This window comes from Merops nubicus, unplaced genomic scaffold (assembly GCF_000691845.1).
Source record: "Merops nubicus isolate BGI_N331 unplaced genomic scaffold, ASM69184v1 Scaffold49704, whole genome shotgun sequence".
NCBI lineage: Eukaryota > Metazoa > Chordata > Aves > Coraciiformes > Meropidae > Merops > Merops nubicus.
Genome location: NW_008604543.1, coordinates 1,625 through 26,918, shown reverse-complemented (window position 1 = coordinate 26,918; position 25,294 = coordinate 1,625). Strand labels below are relative to the sequence as shown.

At 35.4% G+C, this 25,294-nt stretch overlaps 1 protein-coding gene across 1 annotated transcript; it reads left to right on the top strand.

Moving 5' to 3' along the window:
- LOC103771712 (matrix metalloproteinase-16-like) lies at positions 1-25,294 on the top strand (the record flags this gene model as incomplete). The annotated part of the gene is made up of 3 exons (XM_008939017.1): positions 1-162; positions 2,353-2,570; positions 25,156-25,294. Coding segments are annotated over 3 exons (519 nt in total), but the record flags the coding sequence as incomplete, so codon positions are not given.

The window sequence follows — 25,294 nt, the reverse complement described above, 5'->3', positions numbered from 1 at the left end:
GAAATGATCTGTTTCTAGTTGCAGTGCATGAACTGGGACATGCTCTGGGCTTGGAGCACTCTAATGATCCCACTGCAATCATGGCTCCATTTTATCAGTATATGGAAACTGACAACTTCAAACTACCTAATGATGATTTACAGGGCATCCAGAAGATATACGGTATGTCATGCTCTAATTAAGCAACATAAGTTATTTGCTTTAGAATACATTTGAGGTCCTCAACATAAGTTATTTGCTTTAAAATACATTTGAGATCCTCCTGTCCATGCCACCTCTTCAAAAGAGTTTGTAAATGTAGACTCTGCCAGTTGTTATGCAAGAGGCCTTCTTGTCAGCAGGCCAAAGATTTTGATTGAGCTCTTTTACTTTGTTTCTGACTCCTCAGAACTTGCATTCAAATTTGCACTCAGCTGGAACAGTAATTTTAATTATTTTAAAAAGCCATAAAGAAAATATCTGCAAAAGGATCCCCAACTAAGAAAATATGATTGTGTAGTATTACGGTACTGCTAACTAGAACTCTGCAGCCTCCATGAAGTTTTATATTAATAAGATTTAAAAAAATATTATATCAACAAGCATTGATATATATTTTCATAAAGCATAGATAGCAATTTCAAAATTATTTTCTGATTAAATTTTGTTTATTTGCTTGGGTTTCTTTTTTCTGTGTGATTAGCTGGAAAGAAGGTTGTTTCTCATGACCTTTTAAGTTGTTAGTCTAGACTTAAGGGCTAGACAAGAATACTTTGCTGAAAACAAACTGCTAAGCTGTAACAGCTGTGGGCTATACATTAGGAGAAATGTGTTACCCCTGGGAATGATATCTGACATCACCACCAAACAGCACACGAAAATTTTAGTTTGGGGTTAAAAACTTTCCAATATGAACTACTACAAACTAGTTCCTTTGCTCCCTTTAAAATCAAGAGGTTATCTGGAATCGTATGCCTCAGTAAAAATGTCACACTTATTAAATTTATTACTTTGGTCTGCAGCATGCCTTGAAACACCATTATTAACTGTAAATTATAAATGTTGCAAGACTTAAAACTGTGAATTAAATAATTGCCTTATAAAACTGTATGACAATCATTTGACGAGTTTAGTATTTCCTTACATAGTCCATCTTTGTTAAAAAGTATAGATTTTTTTTAAAAAAATATCAAAATCGAATGCCATTTATGCAGTTTTAGAGTTGTTTTACTGTTCCAAAGATTCCTGAAACTGGTCATGCAAATGATATTTATTTTTTGAAGTCAAAATTGATTATGTATTTAAGTTATTTGGAGAAAAGCCTAAAGAGAATGCACAAAGTTGAAGTGTTCATCTTGTTTCCAGAAATCATACTGATCCACCTGAATCTTCTTATATTTTTCTAAATGGAAAATATAAGTAAATGTGGTATCCGTGTAGAAAGGGAAAAGCATTTTCGGTATGCCCATTGCAAGTCGTTCAGTATGCCATTAGGGTTACGAACAACGTCTGTCAAGGATGGCCTTTTGACTGTCAAGTAGAGAAACTATGAGGGATAGTTATTTATCCTGCCACCAAACTCTGTATATTATGACAGAAAATGTATTTCAAAGAAGAAAAACATTCTAAAACCACTGTACAAAGTTTTAGTTTTTCACTTTAGTTCTTTTTAATCCATTTGTCCTCAGAACAATTCCTCTAATTACCAGGTATCAAGGAATAATTGATTGCAGAATCTTGACAGAAACATGTTTGTCTATATGGGTGACTGGAATTTGAAGTGCAGTTTCATAAATTCCTATACATATCCAGGGGCATTGTGGAAAGCAGGGAATGTCCTGTCACTAATCCACATGGCATTTCTTAGCCTACAAATTGGATCAGTAGGTAATGTCAGGTATGCTACATACATACACGTGTGGATTGATGAGTGGAAGCTAAAAATATGGGTTGAAAATCCATTGACTGCTAATGATCTTATTAGAAACAGGATTGTTTTTTCCTTTATTTTCTACAACAGACAGTGATTCTGTTTCTAACAGTTCTTAGTTGGTAAAGTATGTGGTATGAATTGCTTCTCACCTGAAATGATGGTGGACTATGCATCTTTTGCATGTTTTATTGGAACACTGTCCCAATAAAGAAAGAAGATTCTGAATAGTGAAAGGTAATTATATTCTTAATTCCTGCCTTGGGTTTATGGTAGTCATTCATTATACCCTTCAATAATGTGGAAAAATATGTTAGGTCAGTTTTTCCATTCCCGTTGCACTGTTGGGTTTGCACTGCTTGTACCAGGCTTTTGTTGCGTGTTTCTTCTTTGAGTGCCACTGGTGAGCATGTAAATTACATCTTGCTGCTGTATTTTTAAAGGTCCACCTGACAGGATCCCACCACCAACAAGACCTCTGCCAACAGTGCCCCCACATCGTTCAATCCCTCCAGCAGACCCACGGAAGAATGACAGGCACCCTAAACCTCCCCGGCCTCCCACTGGTGACAAACCTTCCTATCCCGGAGCCAAGCCTAACATCTGTGATGGGAACTTCAACACTCTGGCTATTCTTCGCCGGGAAATGTTTGTTTTCAAGGTAGGAGGCTGTGAATTTTTCAGTGTTACATCAAATGTCTACATTTTTCTTTTTTATTTTTTTTTAAAGCAAACTCTCATTCATCATTACTCCACTTTCCCAGCCTGTTCATGGTTAGAAAGTTAAAGAAAGAAATTAAAAAATAAACATACACATGGCTTAAACATCTAGCAGAGGACTGCTGTAATAGTCTATTTTGGGAAAATACCCATGTCAGCAGAAACTGTAATGCCTCAAAATGTAAGGGTAAGTAAATGCTACATGTTATGAAAAGATAAAAAGTGTAAAATCAGCTCTTGAATAATGGGAATTATTTTGTTTGGAATACAACCACATCCAGACATACAGTAGATATTGTGTCTTCAACCCTTTTTCTTTCCCATGGAGCTATAATTTTAACTTTACAATTATATCTGTTGTTTACAAGCTAAGTTTGTCATTGTGTTGTGGTTGCATTGTAACCACAATACCTAAGTAAAGGTCTTTTCCACCAAAATCTTGTTGCAAACGTGTCATTGTTTATTTCCGTTCGTCTTCCTGCTTTGTGCCAAAAGTGTAGTATATGCAGCAAATCGAAATAAACAAACAACTGAAAGGCAGTCTTTCAATAGAAGACTCACTCTTTTGCTAAGACTCATGGACATCAAAACTGTCTTAGGACGATGATCTGCAGTATTGTTTCCAGAAGGCACTAAATGTTGAAGAATAATTCAGTAACTTCAACCAATTTGCTGACATGTAGTGCTGTGCAAATGTTCCAGAAACAAGCAACTGAATAATCTATTAATTTGAATTACTGGTGTGTCAAATTTGCTTAAGCAATAGGAAGTGTGAGGTCTTTGTTTTGTAAATATATTATATGATTCTTTTTTATCTTGAACCTTATAAGTGAAGAACAAGGGCCTTTGACATTAATAGATAACACTTTTCCTTCAGCAATAGTTAAGTACAAGTGAAGTAAAATTGATTTGTCCCGAAATATAAAGCTCCCAGTTCAATGTCTTTTGTTGTCCTTTCTGATAGGACCCATTTCTCCCTTATATGTTTACTTTTTACTTAATCTACTGCTCCAGATAAAGCCTATTAGTAATGCTACCCAGGCTTTAACTTCAGAATACCTGAAAAAATATGTACAAATAACTTTACATGAGTTAATTAAAAATTATTGAGCTGCCTTCACAACCAAATGGACAGGAAATATTTTTCCCATGAACAACCAAGGATTTTGCCAGTCCTCGGGCTGTCAGCCCTTGCCATTTGAATGGATGATGTATCTCAAACACTGGGACATCCTGAAACATCAGTCTTTTTATTACTAAAACTCAAAGGTTAAGGAAGAATCTAATTTTCTAACTTGACATTAAACAGGATATTAAAATACATACTTCAATTTCATGTCATCCACCTCAAAAGCAGTAGAGCATATTATTCTCATTTTTTTTAGACATAAATCAATAAATAGTGAAATGCTATCCCACTAATACAAAATTTCCTCTCTAGCCAAGTCTATGTTCCTGGATAGATTCACCAACATTACTAATCACTCTTACCTGTTCTTTTTGACAATACAAATTAAATTTTCTCCCAAAATTTTTATTGCTTAGTACCTTAAACCGACATATTTACTATACAGTTTGCATGCTTGCTAGTGTGCAAACTACATCTATGTTCCAATATTACAACTCTATTCATGATCCATATCCTAATGAGGAAAAATGGTAAAACTTTGTTGGAGAAAAATGAACAGTGTAACAGAGTGTTATTTCATGTTTAGAATCTGACTCTCCAAAACGTAGTTGCTGCAATCATAAAAACAACATGTTGGGAAGGGAAGGAAGAGATGACCTTTATCTGGATTAATTTTATTAATAGTCCCACAGTTTCCCTTTTCTCCTCAGGGTACCTGGGGTAATGGCAAAGGATAACTTGGGTTAGCATGCAAAGCAATGGAGTTTGCTTAAGAATACAACTCTTTGTAGCCTGAGTGGTTTTGAATACTTGAGTTAGTAGGCCTTAACTTTCTGGTTTTTACATTAATTTGCTAATTAAGAGTTTTGTCTGCTAAAGCAGTTTTGTTACCTGTTTGAGGTTTTGTTTTTTTTTTTTTTTTGTGGGGATGGTGAGGGAGTGTTATTTGGTATATGAGGAGGAGTGTGAAAAGAGCAGAAAAGGGCAGAATGAATTAGAAAAGTCAGGGGTTGTTAGTAATTTTCAGCTTACTTTGCAGAACCTCAAGGGGGTAGGTTATAAGGAAAAGCAGGGAATTAATTCTTAGGAGGTGTAAACGGGACTAGGGACTGCATACAGGATAAGCGTACAGCAATGGAGGAAGCGAAGCTCGAGGGTCTGTGATCTGACACAACAAACAAAAAACCCACCTCTTAGTCCTTGTCCCTTAATGTTAATAGAAGGATAGGTTGAGAAGGCATGAATGATGGGCTGAGAGCCAAGTACAAAGAGGTGGGAAAGAAGGGACTGATGGCAGTACTGTACCAGGTGGAAAAAATTAGAGAAGAATCATGACCTTCATTGGAAAAATTACTGCTGGGTAATTCCCAGATGAGTTAGATTAGTAGAGTTGGAGGATAATTGAATTATATCCTTTTCTTTCCTTGTATTTATCCATAGGTCTGTAATCATCGAGCAGTGGTGGATTTTACTGCCTTCTGAATGGCATGTATGCCTTCTACCAGTTCCAATATGAAACTAGTTACTTTTTTATCTCATGGGCAAGTCTCAAGCTCCAGAGCAAAATTTGCTTAAATAATCCTTGAAATTGCTTGGGAACCTAGCCACAGAGCTGAAGAATGTGAGCCTTTCCGAATAATGAAATTCTAATTTAAAGCTAAAACTGAAGCACAAAAGATAGTTCGAGATACACTGTGGCTTTTCATAGGCGATGACAAACAATATTAATTTCAAGATTTTTTTCTACTGGCTATTAGGTATACTTAAGAGTATCAGAAACAGTTTCTATGTTCAGTCAATTTGAAGAGCTTTGTCTATGGTTTTAAGACTACGTGGCATTCTCAGACGGATATATCCAGAGTAAAAGTTAATTGTAAACTTAAAGGGGAAATGGAATTTACATTTATCCATCACCTTGTATTATTATGCCATCACTTTGACAGAATAACAGTCCTAGCACCACTTGATTGAAATTGCAGGTTTATCAAAATAAAATAAAAAGGAACTGTTCTCAATGTAATATGAACAGTAAACACAAAAGTAAAGCAATCAACTTGTTAAAAATTCCCCAAAGATCGCCAAATAAGAATTTTGCAGATCAATTTTTTTTTTTTTTAGAAATGATTGGATTTTAAGGAAAACAATATAATTTTTTTCATCAAATATACATGGATTACAGATACATAAATGTATTGTCCCAAAAGGACTTCTTTCTGAAGTCTTTAAACTAAATGCCTTTAACATGCTCCTACTACCTGTAAGTCTTGGGGCACACAGTATGCTATAGAAGAAAATTATTAGTTAAAATCAATGCATTGTAACAATTTATTTCAGTTATTATCAGCTGATACTTGGAAGTGTATGACACTAGTCTGAATTCACAGAATCACAGAATGTTAGGGACTGAATGAAACCTCGAGATCATAGAGTCCAACCCCCTTGCCAAAGCAGGACCATCTAATCTAGGGCAGGTCACACAGGGAATCTAGGGCAGCTCACACAGGAGCCCTAGCAACTTTTTAATTACTGCTGTTATTTAATACATACTTGAAATGGTATAAGTAACCATCAGGACATAGGAGAGTTTCTATGCCAAAATTCCTGAGTGCCAAGTTTTTATCTGGAGTTTCCAGTTAGCTTCTGTATTTATGATAAATGCAATTAGTATTTATCTGTCGCTGCCATTTCTCCAGCTATTTTCTCCTTCTGTTTGGTTAGAAGTCCCTTGGGACAGAGAAAATGGCTGAAAATGGAGAAAAACAAATTGGTCTTCCTTTTCAAGGAAAGCTGTGCAGGGTGGTATGACATTGCCTTTAATGGAAAAACCTCTCAGCCATTGTATATAGCAATATGTGGTATCCGACAATACTGTCTTCTCCTTAAAGTCTCCTGAGAGTATCTCCAGGGCTACTGCATCAGAAAAAGGAACTCCATTGTCTAAAGTCACCAGAAAAGATCCATTAGTGAAGAAATTTACGGCATATATTTCCAATTTTTCCTGTGTTCTGTGCAATTCACGCTGCTTTTCCAATCTTCTATAGCAAAACAGTTTTGAAGATAATCTAGGATGTCCTACTAATAAAGGAACTCATGGTAACACCTTCTGAATCTTTTATACAGTTAAAAAAAATGTTCAAGGGAGACAATGGTTGCGCAGAATGTATTCGGTCTCAAAGGATGCAGATCAAGTAACACTGGTTGCTTATTCTGTTATTTTTGAGACATGTATAGCTTGTTTCTTACTCTGCATGCTGATTTTTCCTTGGCAACAAAATTATCTCTAGCTTCCTTCAACAGTCTCTGTTACTGCTGTTAATGTCCTTTTTCTTTATGTCCTTTTCAGTTTCCCAGATTCTAAAAAAATCATTAGATTTTTGAACATGTTGCACCTAGAAAAGGAAGCACTAAATGTGTGGAACTTGTCCTGTGTAATTAGCAGGTTGGAGTGACAGACCACAGCTCTTTCTTTATGTGACAGGTTTTTGCTTCACAGAGAACATCTTGTAGAGGTTGCACTGGTCCTTTATTTAATGCTAAATCCTTAAAGAAACTAATCTATGGATCCTCAATAATCTACAATGGTTCTTGTGTTCATTTTGATAAAGGTAGCTCATTCCTTGAAATAGAGCATTTTTAGCCACTTTTATATACTAAGTTGTTTGTTGAAATACAACATATGTATAAAAGAAGTTTGTCCATCAAAGAAATAGCATTTGCAGCTCAGAGAAATATCTTCTGAAACATTAACATTACAGATGGTAGAATATGGAACCAATTTTACGAAGGCCTTAACAGGCTGTGTTTTATTATTTTATAGTCATTTATCCACAACTTGCAGAAATTTGTTGTCTGACTCTTCATCTGCTAAGAACCACTGTAAAAACATTTATGACGTGCCAAGCAAGCCAAACCAATTAGTCTGTCATTACCCCTTGACATTAGTTTAGACTGCAGTTGCTTTTATATCTAAATTGTATAGGTGCTATTTAATATCCCCTTCAGAATTGTGTATTTATATAGAGTATTCTGTTAAACACAAAAGGGGAAAAAAAAAAACAAAACACTGTTTCTTGATATTTGGTAAATACATGAGAAATGTTTAAAGCATTTCATCATTGGCTATTTAATCATTAGCTGGTAGGTCTAACAAAAAATCTGTGAGACAGAGGGAAAATTCTAATAATAACAAGTAGAAACAAAGAAAAAATTTGCAGGATGAGACTTGACTCCACTGTATTTGAAAACAGACTTTTCAAAGCATTCCTGGTCTGTTGGTGTAGCTGTTTGTTGTTGCATGATGCTGTGGATGTCTGGGCTGTCAGCTGAAGCCTGGGAAGCAGAGGATGCTGTGGAAATAGACATGTTGGGATCCAAGAGGGAAAAACACTTAACATCTTGGCTGTAAAAGACTGGGAATAGGAGGTCAGAAGTAGCTAAGTCTGCAGAGAGTGGACTCCTTTCACCCTGCTTTTTATATCGTTATATTAGGAAGAACAATCTGATGGAATTTGCCATTTTTTAACTCATAAGGGAGGAGGGCTGCTTTAATTCAGGTCATACATTGAAAAAGGAGGAAAGCATGAAAAACTTGATGGGGACTTCAATGTATCATAGTAGTCCAAGCCTATTGAAAATGTACAGGATGGATGTTTTGTGGCACAAACACAAAATGTAGCAAAGTGGGGACATGCTGGAATACTAACAACTAATACCTTGTATATTTCTGTTAAATGGATACTCTCATTAATAAATGTAAAAATATTTTACAAATGTTACCTAAACCTTTCAGTGTGCTTCTAAACTGAGGAATGGTTTTACCTAACGCATATCACAGGTTTAAAATGGAAAGCACAGTCTGTCACTCTTTGGAAAGCAGGTAGCCTATTCCATCCAGCTGCAGAGGAATTTAGGAAAGAATGTAATCAGCTGAGTAATAATTGTACCAGAATAGCTCAGTTAAAATCCTTCTACCCTCTCACCTTTAAATTTTTTTCCTGGACTTTATTATGTAGTTTTATGTCCATTAAAAGGATGTCAATCCTGTCACAGCTATACTTACTATCTAGAACCTACTAACCTACTTTGTGTATTTGTAGACATGTAAGTATTATGTATAGAAAATTCTAAAAAAAATCATAACTATAATGGTAGTGCTTTATTTACAAGAGAAACAGTGTAATGAGTATACATGTTATTGGAACTTGTAAGCAACTTGAACTGATTAACATTCTGTACTGACTAATAAAATTCCTATTATTCATATACTAGCCCATTGCAAAGTATAACCTTAGCAGGATGCATGACTCAGGATCTTCAGCAGGGCTTTGGACTTGTCAGAAGTAGGTATTGTTTTTTTCCAAAAGGCTATGTTTTCATTGGTAAAGAATATGGTGTGAAAGGATTTGATCAGTAGTGGAGCAGATGGTACTGACCCTGACTTATCTCCATCATATGTGCTTTGCTTCCAGTTAGACACAGCCTGTCCTCTGAGGCCAAACACATCCACTATACATGTGGTTTAGATTTTTCTGCAAGATACTGGCATCTTTGACTGTAATGGATGCAAGATTTCACTTAGAATTAAGTACCTTTGACATGACAGGGAGACTATCTGCTTTGAGGAATATGAATTAGGAAAAATAGCACTAGAAACAGCAGATTCACTTGCAATACCAAGTATATGAAAACAAAACCTTTTTGCTATGTAAAATCAAATTTGATTGTATTACTTGTCCATTCTATAAATCAAAATGAGAAGAAATGATATTAATTAATGATTTCACGTATCTTTCTAGTTAGGATATCTTCACTAAGGAGAACAGACTGTATTAATTCAAGGTTATACCTGATAATGGCAGAATTCAACCCTGTCTCATTCTCCCCGACAGTTCACCAGTGTTTCTCCTCAATGTTATGACTGAGCCTTTGCTGATATTTTGGAGTGATGTCTGGCCAGCTCTTTACACAGTCACTTACTGCTTCAAATTTTGCATTCCCAGCTTATCTGTAGTCAGTTGTATTTTACAATATTTCATATTCACTTTTAGAAATTCCTTCACTTTCTTAATGATCTGAGTGATGGAGGCAATGAGCAAAGACAATCAAATCTCCACCATTTTCATATTTGCGTTGTTATGTCAGATGTCATGGTTTGTTGCTCTTTCCTGGATATGCCACTCTTGGTTGCCCATTTTTCTCTTTGGCCATTGCTGTGAACCTCAATGCTGAGTCACTCCAAGAAAATTGATGTTCACCCACTGATTACAGTGGAAACTTCTACAGCCTTTTTCTAATTTTGCCACTGCCATGGGGGAGAAGATTTACTTAGACTTGCCCCATGCTACTCAAAGCTAGATATGATACGCTGATTTCTTTTTTATTTTTAATGTCAGCACATTTTCATTGTCAGCACAAGTTGACAATGAAATAATAATAAGCTGAGATCAATGAGCTTCTTAACTTGCAACATCTTGAATCCAAGATAACCACCGTACATTCATTTATAGAGTTCCTTACTTCATGTCTTCCCCTGTTTTCATATGTTAGCAACTTACCAGTGCTTATTACTTAATTCATATCCTAAACAAAAGGAAAGATTGAGTTATCTGAAACATATATTCAATTAATGTATATTTTTAAAACTGGATTTTGTTATGCCCTGGTCTGCACATCTTGCTCTTTTCAAGTGACTTGTGTGGATTTTTGTAAGCCATTTGATGATTTACAAACAGCCTCTTGTTAGTCCATTACCTAAGTGTCCACTTAGCTAGCTCATTAGTTTCAATCTATCTTAGAATACTAGTCTCCTCAACTGCACAATTACAATAGCTAGATCCTGGGGCAAAAGATAGGAACATGATGGCCTTTGGACTCTTGAATACATTGACTTCCATGGCTGCTGAGGATAATACAGGAACAAAAAAGGAAGCTTAACAGAAATATACACTTGCATTTAGAAGGGTTGTCATGTATAAAATTAAATGCATTTTTGTATTGTTTACATGTGTCTGGTTCCCTTTGCAAAGAAACCACAGCTCTGAACTAAATAACTGCATGTTTTCTACTTTGTGATTTCAGAAATCTTACATTTAGGTATACCAACCCACATAGTTTTGAAGGCTGATATACATCTATTCATATCTACTCAGTATAGTTATGCATATGTGGACAGAGATGTTATGGCCTTGAAATGAGTAGGGTAGGTCTTCTTCCATTACCCTTCACAGAGTGTCTGAAAGGAGCAGGATATGCTCTTGAGAACCCCAGACTGCTTATAGCAGCTTCAGTCTCGTTTATGCATAGAGTGTTCTAAACTACTGCGAGCAGGAGGAAATACTTAAATTACTCACTGTTTCTTGCTTCCACCTGTGGTTCTGACATGATTCATTAGGGCACTGCACCTTCTTTTGGTCTTCTCAGAGAAGCAATGTGCAGTGTGGGGAAGGCAGGGAGACAGGGTAAGTGGTGATTACATCTAATTGTATCTGTATTGCAAACCCATAAAATTTGGCTCCAGTGATGGGTAAGCTTCAGGGGAGGGACACGGTTATTTTATGTCTTCAGAAAGGTAACAGATGTCAGTGTGAGAGTTACTAACAGCTGTTTTCATGAGTTGTGCTTGTGTATGTATGTATGACATGTACATTGCGATTTCCATCAGCTCATGCTATGTCCTCATCCACTGACATCCGTCTTTCTTTACAGCTTGTAATGTTACTGTTCTACTAGGAACATTTTGTACAATTTTTATTTATTCTTTAAATATTTTTTTTCCTCTTTCTTGTGAATGCTTCCCTATTATTAGTCATAGAATCGTGGCATCATAGTATGGTTTGGGTTGGAAGGGACCTTCTGTCAAGAGTTAGGGTTGGGCTGGCCACAAATGACAGATTATTAACCCCTCTCTTTTCCCAAAGGAAATGACTCACATTTTATTTCCACAGTGAAATGAGAATTAGAAGATTCCTGTACCTGGAAATTATGCTAAAGTATCTCCTAGACTGTCATAGTTCACAAGCTGTAGGCTTATTCATGCAGGTGAACATTACTTTTTACTGAGTGAATTCTGTGCTCTGTTTGGAGTTTTCCAGTCTTCTTAGGTTGCCAGTGGTATCCAGCTTGGTTAAAGAAACTAGAAACAAGTATTTATAGCTTTGGCTTAACTGTAATTTCTCCATTTGACTTCTTTCAATGTTTTACCTGTCTGAATTTAGAAATTTTGATGAAGCAGGTTGTACCGTCTCTTGAATTGTCATTATCTAGGCACATAGCCTCCATTCCATGATGATTTAATCCTTACATTTTGGGGGTAAAAATAAAGAAAGGGAGTTGAGTCTGCACTCCTCTGGCCTTTTTGGTATTCAGGTTGTGCCTGAGTCATTATGGACAGCCTGATGACACAGACACACTTATATTAGTTGTTAAAATAGCCTGCTCACCCCCCGGGCAGTTGGTGGAGCATCATGATAAGAGATAAAGGCAGACAAGCAGAAAAAATACAATTATTCTTATTTCATTAGAATGGCTGGTCTGTTTTGCTTGGACAAAGAGAATTCTGTGCTGGACCATTTTCACATATTTGTATTTCTTTTCTTACACATGTGGAATCAACAATTTTAGAAAGATGATAAATTAAAATAAAGTATAATTCTGGCACACAAAACCAACTATACCTTATTCTTTTCTTATGGCCAATGGTAGATTGCAAAAATGACTTACAAACAACTTTGGAAAAAACATCCTTCATTTTTCTGTGGGATCCAAGGTGGTCCACTTGGTCTTCTCCAGGGAGGAGATTTCTCTTCTAAGGTCTGTACTGTCATTGGTAAGGCAATATAGCATAGTGCTAAGGAATATTATGGAGCTGAGTAAAGAATCTTGAAAATACTTTTATGCTGATACCCTGGCTATTTCTAGGCAATTGCACAGGTTTTCAAATCCTTTTGACAATTGTATTACAGGGAAAAAGGTAGTCCAAGATTCTTGATATTGTTTGGGTTTTTCAATGAAACAGTGAAAGAGGCTGTAGAAGGATGGAAGAAAAGTTGAGGGTATGAGATATCAGTAATGACTTGGGGAATCAAGGAAGTTGTAAAATTAGTATTACTGAGCTTTCAGATAGCATAGAGGCTCACGTTTGTCACTTTCAGCTAGCAAACTGTCATAGGAAAGTATTGGTTATTTAGTTTTCCACAGAACACATCAAGAGGGGAATGTGTTAGTGTAAGAGAAGTACCAAGAAGTAGGTGTTGGTAAATGGAAAAAGAGATTTAACTCCTTTGAATATTATGTTCATCATATATCCCACGATATTTCTAAGAACCATGACTATGTATAGACACAGCCTGTATAAAGGCAGGTAGGTCTCTCAGAAAGGCAATCATCATTCCAACTTGGATTTACACTATGATTTGTAAAGAGACAGCAATAGCTACTCCAAAGCAGACAACTTCAGCTCATACTCTTATGCAACGACTTAGTAAACCTTTTCACCCCTTTTCATTGTTTAACTCCTACTATATACCTGCCAGGTTTTAAAGATGGATCTATCAAGAATCCCTTGTTTGAGTTATGTCACATAGACAGGAACATGTATTAATGAAAACAAGTAATAATTTTTCCATTTGAATCATCATTGTTAGAATATTTACAGTTTAAATATAACATAGAACTCAGCAGAACACTTTTTTTCTTAATGCTAGCAGAAAGTTTTTCAGTTTTAATCAAGAAAATTAGTAACTTTTTAAAATAAAGAATGCCCCATTTTATTATCTTTCCATGGAACTCATTGACTTTTATGCGAACTCCCTATGGGTACAGGCAACAGAGCTGAGTTCAAGAAAATTTGCAGATGGTTTTATAGGCTTGAAGTGCAATCACTGCTGGCAAAATAAACAGTCATCTGGTCTGTAAAGGCTTACTGTTCATCCTGTGGATGAAGGGTTTTGTGCAGCACTTCATGTGCATGTGCTGTTACCTACAGAGCATTAGGGGGAATGTGAGCATTCTAGAGATTCCTGGCTGCAAGCCTAGTTTTGATGACTTTAGAGTTCTTTATTGTGCCTCTTTTATGGCTGTCTGTTTGTTTCTTCATATTAGATCATCATCATCATGCAGCAATGGGAACATTTCATAGAGACTCAGTCATTTTACTTATTTGGACAAAATCAAAATGAATGGAAATGCTGGATTCCGTTAGGAATACAGAAACCCACCCGAAGGGAGACAGTTTGGTTTTGTTTTTTTTTTTTTAATTGAATGTTCAGTTGGCAAAGATAAAACATTGATGACATGTCTCTCATACCTGAATTGTTACTGTTAATAAGTTCTGAGACACATCAGAAAAGCAATAGCACTGTGCAATATCACCTCCAGCTGCACCACAGTGTAAGGTCTATAGCTGTCAGACTTGTAATCCAAACAGATACACAGAACAAGTTCTGGTGTGGATAATATTCCAGGAAGAGCTAAATGCTCTTGGAATTATATAATAGTTATATAGTACATAGTAATCTTCTGCACAAGGCCTAGATCAACCCGTTGTGTTTTTGGGGGTCCCTAAGATTTCTGAGTTGCATTTATAATATAAGATGTAGTGACACCCAGCCACTGGTGATAACCAGTGACTCTGTAGCACATTTTAAAAGTATTCTGCATAAAAGTTTTATCTTGACATGAAAGTATTCAATAGATACTTAGAGGTTTTGATTGCTTCAAAGTAGTTTTGGAAGGTTGATATATATAAAGAAAATAAATAGATAAATGCTATTGCAACTGTCTGCATAATAAAAATAGAGCACAGAGGGATACACATAAAAAAAATTACAAAAAGCTCACATACAATTTGATAATAAAATTATAAAATATTTATTTTAATAAGACTGGAAGAATTAAAATAAAGGATATAATGAAAGAATCATTTACTAATGAGAGAGCTCTAACAGAGATCAAATTCAATATTTCAAAATTAAATATTAACTGAATGTACATCAAAGTATTCTTAAATTAACTACTTCCATAGAACACCAAATACTAATAGCAATCTTAAGAGATGAAATTGTTCATATGCAGTAATTTAAATTTGGTAATTTGAAATGTAGAGAAGATATTTTTTAAAAAAAAAGGTTTTCATCTGCACTGAAAAGGACAACAGTAATCATATGCCCTTTGCAGTGCAAATGAAAGTAAGTTAGTTAGTTACTGCATTTCCTAACTAGTCAGCTACTGTGCTCAGCTGAGCAGAGACAGGAAAGGGTCAGGATTTAAGACATATCTTCCAAAAGACAACAATAGCCATGATTATGGATGCTTTGCAAGTAGGCTGCGTTCACTATGTGCATTTAAAGAGGCTGTTTCTCTGGTAGTTCTATGAATTACACCAAGCTTGTTTCCTTAATTAAAAAAAAAAAAAAAAAAAAAATTAAAAAATTCAGTTGTCCCTTTGGGATTTTTTTAAGCCTATTTCTAAAAGCTGTTTTTGTTTGTTGTGTGTGTATGTCTTGTACATTTGGTATTTGTGGAAACACACAGAGTATTTGGATATACTAGTGGTTAACTAAGAAGAAGTCCAAAACTATTTCTGCGCAGCCAATGACCAAACTGCACGAGATACTTGGCTGAATATTTCCTTATAATTTGTTTAGGAAGAGGTAATGTAAGTTCACAGTAGTGTGCACTTTTTTCATGTTTGCCTTGTAACATACAAGATATTTAGCAAAATGTCAATGTATGATGCCCAAATTAAACTTCACAGCTATAGTCTAAAAATATTAGCCAAAATAACACCTCTTTGAAGTAGTTGAACAATGAATGTTTTCTTTCAAATGTGGAAAATATAGCATGAAAGAGTGATTTGCAGAATCTAATCTAAATATGAATAGATCTTTTTCAAAGCTTGTTAAAGAACTGCAGAATTCTTATACAGCTTGTTGTCAGGCATTCAATATTCCTCTTTGTGTACTGGAAATAAAACCAGAAATTCCTCAAATCTGCTACTGAACACGAAAGTAGTTTGTATATAAATAAACTGAGTGGGGAACGGTGTTTTTGCCCTTCCTTAAATACACTACACAGAGGCAGCAGCAGCAGCTTGGCTGGGCAGCCCATATTGTCCTGAGGTGGGTCCATTGGAACTGGAGGCAACCAGCCGGATTCAACTAGAACTGTCTGTGTCTGGCACAGGGCAGCCCTGGCCTCCTCTCCCAGGGGCTACCCCTGCAACAACCCCTCCCAGCCTCAGCGTGTGGGCACCAACACCCAGTGCAAATGGCCAAAGTATGCTTTAGTGAAAGAATAAGCAAAGGAAGCTGATAGAGAAAAGAAGAAATTAACAGATAAAATAAGGAGAAGAAACTGCTTCTTGGACCTACCACTGTGCAGCAATACAAGTGGGAAAACTGGGATGCAGCTGATAGTACATCACTGAATTTACTATGAAAGGTCAGGAGAGGTTTCAGATGAACTACCAATGTTTTGGCTAATTTACCATACTTTAGAATTTGATGCTGAACACAAAGGAGGTGTTTTTGCTTCAGCTTCAATCATAGTTCCCCTTGTTACAGCCTGTCATCCTGGTGGTGCATCAGCCAGGACCAGGTTTCAGATGAGCAAGAGTGCACATGAAAATTTTCTCGTATATGGTTTCCACGAAGGAACTCTATATAGCAGTTTATAAATAAAAAGGAGTTTGTCTTGTGAAGAGAGTCAGAGGATGCCATAGCCCTTTAACTCCTTCGGTAAAAGAACATTATTTTTCATATTTTCCCTAATCTTTGAAGCCTAATTTCTGGATTATTGTAGGCTTTTACACAGCAATTAGTGCTTTTGCTCCTTGTGGTGGTTAGCATTAAGATGTTTAAAAAAGAATAAGATCATACCAAACAATGGCTTTAATTTGTCTGGAGGAGTATTTCAGCGTCTGATTAGATGCCAGTAACAATAGGTACCTGAAAGTGGTTAATAAATTGCATCAAGGAAGTGTATTTGGGAATATAAAGAAGCAACAGAACTAGCAATAGCATTCGGTGAAGTTTTTGCAGAATCCAGTGATCTGGTCTCATCTCCAGTAAGGAGATGATCATGGGGTTCAGTTTCTCAACACAGGAGGTGCTGAGATTGCCTTGAGTGGTGTTAAATGATCTGACTTCTCACAGTGGTTCTTAAACCACATTTTTACCCTATTTCAACCATGCTGCTGTCTCAACCACATTAGGAAAAATGAATTGTTCCTAATAGTTCAAATAAGTCATCATCAGTGCATTATGCATTCATCTTTTAATGAACAGATAACAATCCTTTGTAGTTTTAAAGGAGTTTTGTTTGTTCTTAATGTGAATCAGCATAATTAGCTGAATGAAAGTATTCTCTGTGTGTATAGAATATCCTATTTAGTTAATTGTTACCTAAAATGAGCTAGATTGGTAGCATCCATTTAATGCCTGATTCCAGTCCCACTAGAAACGATTGTTTTCTTCTGTGGAATTAAGTAGGAATTGAAGTTAACCTATGACTTTCCTTGCAAATTCTATATTGAAACAAAATGCAAAACAGAAAAGAAAAATAATTTCAGCAATCATTCCCATAACTGAATTGTGCTAATATTTTTTTTTCTACATTTAATTCCCCTGGACTGTATCTTCTTTTTCTGCTCCATAAAAATTATTTTACAGAAAGTTGCTCAAAAGCATTTTATTCTTTTTTTCCTGTTCTGTGCAGTGGTGTCCTTTGACTTAAATGCTACAAATTAAAAATTTGTAATGTTGAAAATGGATTTCTTAAAGAAATAATGGAATTCTCCTAATAAACAGGAACTCATGAGGCTTTTAATCCTACATGTTGCAGGCCCAGTATTGCCATCATTGAGAACCCTTGGTGAAATCCATGTGAACTGATGTAGACATGGAAAAGTGCCTTTTGAGATTAGATCAACATTTTTGAAAGGATATTCATGGTACTCAGACGGGAAAAAAAGATAGATTTGTCTCAATGTTTCAGTCTTTCCACATATGCTTTACATAGATGCTGAGTGTGTTTAATCTCCATTGACAAAGGCTTTCTCTTGCATATGTTCAGAGGCAGCTTATGGAAGAAGACATGACCGAGTGTGACATCTTAATGTGTTTTGTCAATAATATTAAGCTAGAATATTAACTGGAATTCATAATTTTTTAAACATTGATTTAAGGCAAATGTTTTTGGTTTATTTGTCTTTTAAAAAAATTAAACAGACTACACAATGACCCTGTGAAATCTATCTGTAGTAAAACCTCTCTCTCTCTAGCAGGTGCAGATATTAAATTTTTTCAGTTTTATATCTCATTCAGTCTTTTTGGTGATGGAATGCCTTTAACAGCACTGTATATATGCTTTAACATCAAGTCAGGGTCTTATTATTCCCTGAGAGAAATTCATACAGAGGTGTTTTTTGTACAATGCAAGGGTGTTTTACAAATTACTGGGGGGTTCACACATTTTTATAACAAGTCAAAATATTATGATTTACCATTATGATTTGTCCTTGTGTTTCACCTGTCTCTGTGCCTGCCCTAAGTCTTTTCTTGCCTTGCGTACCTACGGCAAGTTTAAGATTCTTTGTAAAAGAAGCACAAAATTTAATTTCTGCTAAAGTCAGCTTAATCTTCATCTCCAAGTAGTTACAAAAGTTACCGCTTGAAAGGTTTCCAGTTTTTTCTTCTTTCTAGCTCTTTGTAGATCTTTTAGAATGTCTGTCACATTGCACAATCTTTCTGTTTTTAATGGGTATAATTTAGACCTCTGAGTCAGAATGTCACATGTTGTTACAGAATTACAGATAGAGTTCATTAGGTATAAAACAAAGGGCAGAGCTCTAGAGATTTTGTAGCAAAATAATGTTTTATTCTTGGCAATGGTTGTTGGTCCAGAAACACAAGAGAAAATGAGGTGCTGAGAGAAAAAAGCTCCATTAATTTTTCACTAAAAAGTCCACTCATTTGTGTATTATGGATGAACTGAAAAATCTGGAGATTGTTTTTAATTCTCCTCCCCATCAGTTGTGTCCCTTATGGAACCTGAAAGGTGTTTAACATGAAAATAAATACCAACATTGAAATTAATTATTCATAGGAGTATAGATTTAAATATCTATTTAGGAAAAAAAAAAAAAAAAAAGAGAGAGAGAGAGATTTGGCAACAATGCTTACCAGCATCAAATAGAAATAAATAAAAGGAAAGTCCCAAACTTTTTGGTTTAGAAGAACAATTTAACACATTCAGCACTAAAAAGCTAAAACTGTTTTATTGAAATATTAGAAAGATACTCTGTCTAACCATCAAGTATGAAAATTATTCATTATGAGATTTTTTACTCTAAAACACCCCTCCATCCAAGACTCTCCAAGTTATTAATAAAGAAGTGCTTTTATGAGGAATGTGTTTGCTATGATCATACACATTGTATTGTATTTTAGTCCTTTCATCTAATCAATTACTTATGCACAAGAAAAAATACCTAGAGTATTTACTGACAGTGCAGAGTGATTTATGTATAACCACTGTTTAGTTTGTTTTCTCTGAAAAGCTTTATTGTACTGTATTTTTTCTCAGAAGTAATTCATCTTCTAAATAAAACAAATTTCATAGTACTTAATTTGAATTACTGCTCCTGCTTCTTCATCCTACTATTGCTCTTTACCCATAATAGTATTTCTGAAAACACTTACAGCCTCTCCTTATTCAATGCCCATTTTCTGTTTCTTAGGTAGGTTGCTCGCTTTCCAATTTGACCTTGTTTGTTTGTTTGTTTCAGTTCTGCTTTTTGAACTGGGAATAATTGTCCAAGTTTAATTTACTTAGAATGTCCGTAGTCATCATATTTAATAATTATTATGCAATTATTTTACAAGATCCCAGCTGCACAGGAGCGTTCCTTATATTTCAAGGTATTGGGTAACTGCTGATGTTTACAAAAAGGCCTTTGCTAGCTGCAAGGAAAGGCATTAAAGCTATGCATTCAATAGGTGCGTTTATCAGGCTTGGAACTGGAGTGCATGTGTCATGCCCTGTGTTCAGCCTGCTTGCAGGAGTGAACAGGAGTTGGGGAAATAAAATAACTAGAAGTATAGTTAACCAATATAGTAGGAAAGGCAAATAGTTTTTCAATACATAGTATTTCTCAAAAGCTACAAAATTGTGTTTGTTCAGTATAACCAAATACACTGAAGCGTATTTTGTCAGAGAAACTATTTCAAGCTATTTACTTTAAGTCTGAAAGAGCTTTATGACAGGAATACACTTTCTCTTGGACTATGCCTCTTTCAAGCTTCAGTAATAGCTGACCTCTGTTGAAAAGACAATTTCAGTAATTGTACCTGTTCATCAAAATGCAGATGACAAAACTCCAGGTAAATATAACTTTGCTTAAGATAAATTAAGTACATTTAGTTATATATGCTGAAATGATTCATTCTTTCTATAAGCAAAGCCTATCCTACCTGATAACTCAGAAAGTTCCTTAGTATGCTTTACAGCCACACGCTAAAATTTCTTGAGTTCCAATGTTTGAACTCTGGCAGTCTAAAACCATTGAATCCAGTATGTTCATAGGAAAGTCAGCCAGGAAGATTAAATTTACATAAACAAATTATTCTATCAAGATCTGTCAACACCTACCTTGTCCAATCATATAAATTATCCAAACTTCCAGTTCTGCTTTCAGACATTTCTGGATATTTGATGTTTGTTGTTGGTCTGGCTATTTCTAAAATACATCTATTGGCAAATCATGTGCCTGCTTCTCTCTGTTAAAATAAGACCATAAAAATGCTAATGGGGTAATGCTGATGAGCAATACCCCATTGTTCATGATAATTGCAGTGGCATGTAAATGTACTGAAAACAGAGCAGGAAAATAAGGAGTCCACAGGATTCCATCAGAAAAGAGAGCATGGAATGTCATTTTCACAATTATGCTTCAGAATGGAATATTTAGACATTCAAGGGAATGGCACAGGAAGATCTTATTTCAAGCCATAGATCGTTTATCCTTTATATTGCCTAGATGTGTTACAGCATAGAAATGTTACCTGAAAACATACAGAACGATTTAGTTTGTGAAGTGGTTTTGTTACAAAACGACAAAGATCTTAGATTAGATCTTGCAGTCAAAGTGCTATTATTCTTGGTGATAAAGGCATAAGGTTAATGGAGGCTGAATACCAGTGAACAGCTGCAAATATTGCTGTTTGCTTGTGGCTTCTCGTATTGTGGACTGTTAAACTGTCATACATGTTTCTGCAGAGAGGTGTGGATGCTCTAAGTTTGTATGTGTTTAGGAAAGAGTCCAGAGGAGTAGAAGTCCATGAAATGCTATTAATTACAAAATTCTCACCTTTATTTCAGGAGGTCCCTGAACCACAAGTGGTAGGTGGTTGGGAGAGCAATCAGAGAGGTATAATTACATGCTGCCTTTGGTTTTATTACCAAAAGCATGGAATAGCATAGAATAGCATGGAATAGAATAGAGTAGGAGTAGAGTACAATAGTGCAATTGGAAAGGATGTACAATGCAATAGTCCAACAGCCTGACCACTTCAGGGCTGCAGTCTTATCTAATTTGCTAGCGTGTCCACTGGAGAGAGGATGACGGGCTAGACGAACCATTCTCTGGCTCTGTGTGATTTTATGTCCATTTCTTTATGACAGGTTGAACCCAGGAAACAAAAAGCAGAGAATGGACGGGGTTTATCTTACTGGCATTTAGATGCCCGCTTTGTACTTGCAGACATCTTACCTGGTTTCTAGATTCCCTTTATAACTGGTATAGAGAAGTAAACGACCAAGTGAAGCTTACTTTAGAACGTTTCTATAAGGGAACTGAATCTAGTACTGTATGTACAGAATTAGTAGTCTCATTTCCTTGTGGAATTTGGGAAGTAACAAGGTGCATATTAAAAAAAAGAAAATATATTGAAAATTCATGATTTTTCACTACACTATTTTAGATGCCATTTCTATTGGAAGTATCTCTAAAAAGATTAGGATGGTGTGGATCTTTTATAATCAGTCTTAGGTGAAAAGTCTTGTGACAGTCCCATATAGGTATGCATAAACAATAATACCCTGCTCAATTGATTTCTTGTCAGACACCTTTAATTTTATCTTGTTGAAAGTTTATGGATACATAGTATTGATATTACCATATATATACATATATCTATCTATCTATATATATATACACTTTAAAACATATTCCTGGGGTTATGTTGCATGAATCAAACATTCCAACTTTTTCATAAGATTCTCATTGTTATACAGCAGGGAAAATTATTGGTTTGCTAAGGAATATGAGCAAAAAAATATAAGAATAGTCTCACTGTTATTCTGCAAATAGCTAATATTAAATATGAAATATACTGTTTCACATACAATGCAGTACCAAATCTGTAGAATATAATTTTATTTGTTTTATTATCAAAATGATTTAATGCAAGTAGATTCCAAAAATCACTAAGGCTGAAACATAATTTTCATAATTTTCAAGACTTTGTTGAGTTGTTCATTTTACAGGTTTTGTTGCACTGTGAAATCTGTATTTGTTCCAGAGTCTGTTTCTTTCCAGAATGCATGCTTATTGTCTTACTGAGGTCATTCCACTGACTCTTTGGTATTACACCAGAAATCACCATGATGGCCTGGTACTAGCTGATCAGCAGTACTGCCCAAACTAAAATGACTGCATGCTGATCTGGCCATATCTATCTTAACACTTGGAAGTTTGTGAACTATTGGATATAGTCATGAATATTTAAAGTTTGAGGAGTTTTGTTTTGTTTTGTTTTGTTTTGTTTTTAAATGTGTCATTGGAATGGAATGAATATTTAAAAATTTAATTTAAGTCTGATCAAAAGATTATTGCTGTCTTTAGAATTACAGAAAACTTTCCCTAGTGACACATCAATATGATTTACATGGCCTGCTTTGGTGTACTAGCTGAAAGTTGAGATTCATTAGCCAACCTAGAGCATTACAAACTTTGTCTGTCATACTGATGTCCACACTTTCTGGCGTATGTGCTTTGTATTGGGAAACTCCTGAAAGCCTCAACATTTCGTTCATGATGTTTGTTCAATGAAATTATTAGGTGTGTACTTGTGTCCTTTTGCATTCAGCTAAGTAGTCAGCCCTTGTTCAGCTTTAAATATCTCACTTGTTTTCTACCTACAACTTGATCAATGTCCTTCTGAGTTGGTGGACAGTTTATAAGAGCTCAATATGTTCCTTTCTGCAGCTAAACTTTGTTTTCTAAGATATGCTTTTACAACCAAATTCGGACAAATGCAAAGGATTGCCTCTACCTTTGAATGAAGAAAGACAAGACTGGAATGTTCCGTTGTACTGAAGATAGTAGCAGATATCACAAAGACTGCAGTTGAAAATCACTGCAGCTTGTTACTTGTTTTTTTGTTGTTTTGTTTTGGCTTTTAACTTTAATAACTGATCTCTGAGATACTGCCCGATTTTTGAGGATATTGCAGAAATTTCAAGAGGAGAAAGAATTGTTTCGTCTATTGAGACTTAGTACATCATTCCTCCGTAAGTCATTCCTAGATTGATGATGCCTAAAAATATGAACTGAAAATCCATTTCAAGCATTTATTACTGTTTCAATGAAAAAGTACTTCCAAATGTCTGCTTTGATTATACTCCCACTAATTTTCATTTTTCAAAGCCCCCTTATCTTATCTATATGCTATAAAATAAAAAATAGAAGTTGACATTCCAGCATTCAGAACACATGCTTCAGCTAGGCCTTCCTAAATACTTGTATCTCTAAGTTGTATTCTCCTACTCCTGCCAGTTCTCTTACTAGAATTTAGTCAATTAATCCTAAAAAATAGCTTTGCTGACCTTCCTTAAATGTTATAATACATCTTACAATAAAAAAAAACCAATGAAAGCTTTAAACAGGAGTTTAATCAGATGAGAACTCTGCAACTATGTTACACTAGCAATTAAATAGCTAGGCATGAAAAAATGTGGGGGGTTTAGCAGTATTATTTCCAGACAATTGCAACTTTTCAATTTAATATTTTTCATGTTGTGTAAGCTGTTTGAACTTTTCTTAATACTAAATTTCTCAGAAATATGGGACTTAAAACAACTACTTCAATTTTAGGCTCATTTATTCACATGATTAAGATGTAATTTTTTTGTACATATATTGAACTGTTTTATATTTGTCTGACTAAGACTTTTTCTGGAGATTTATAGATTGTTGAGTCCTTGGAAAGATAAACAATTAAAGAGAACTGTGATCTCAGGTTTGGAAAGATAATGAATACGGTTCATCACAAGCCTGATCCTGCAAAGTATTAATCTTCTCTCTAAGCTGTGCCAGTTCCCATAAGAGCACAGATTTCTTTTGCTTGGCAAGCTGACCTATTCAGAAAGAAGTCTGGACTGCCGTGTAAAACTGTAACAGATATCTGTCGGAATAACACTTTCTTTATCATTTAAGAGGTTTTGTTTTATGTAATACTAGAGCTGTGAAAATGTGCAAATCTGCGTAAACCATTAACTGCTTGCTTACCCCATCCTTCATCTCTAAATATTGCATGAACTAAAACTGTTGTGCTTATAAGGGCTGAAGAGATACAATAACATCTTTATCAACACCCACCTAGTGTGTCATGTACTCATTTCTCAACATGAATATTCCTCATTCCCCAACAATGCAACTTCTGGATGTCCCTTACTTAAAGCATATCCCACACGGACAACCCATTTTAAATGGCAGCAAGATAAGGGAGATTTAGCAGAATACTGGATTTAACACCTGTAAGTGGCTATAATATTAACCTTTCTATTTATTACACAGAGAGATTGCAAGTCTTCACGACATTAGTCATCAAACTGCAGTTCTTACCAAACTGATGTAGTAATGTTACAGCTATTTCTATCAACCTTATATTGTTAGCAGCCACACCAAAAAAATTATTTGCAGAATTAGTCAATCTTCAAAGCCTGTCTGCAGTGCCATTTTATTAGGCTTACACATATGCATATGATTCCATCTAAAAACGTTTGTGGTCCATCCACAAATTTTAAGTTGGACCCCTTACAGGAATGACTGAGAAAGTTACATCATCCCATATAGCATGCTGTATGTTCTGGTGAAGGCTTTCTACACCAAACACACTGTTCACACGGGTAGCTTACTCCCACCTCAGGGAAAAGCTATTTCTGACACATTTGTAATGTGTGGATGTGACATGAATGCAAACTCAAATGTGGTTATGTAAACAGTGAAAGGTCATGCTTTAAAAAAGCCAGGATAGGCTGTGTTCAGTATTTTCAAGACAGCAACTGAACACATATAAGTGCCTCAAAGCATAGTAAGAGGTGTATATTTGATTTCCAGGATCAGTGGTTTTGGCGAGTCAGAAACAACAAGGTGATGGATGGATACCCCATGCAGATTACCTACTTCTGGAGGGGACTGCCTCCCAGCATTGATGCAGTTTATGAAAACAGTGAGGGGAATTTTGTCTTCTTTAAAG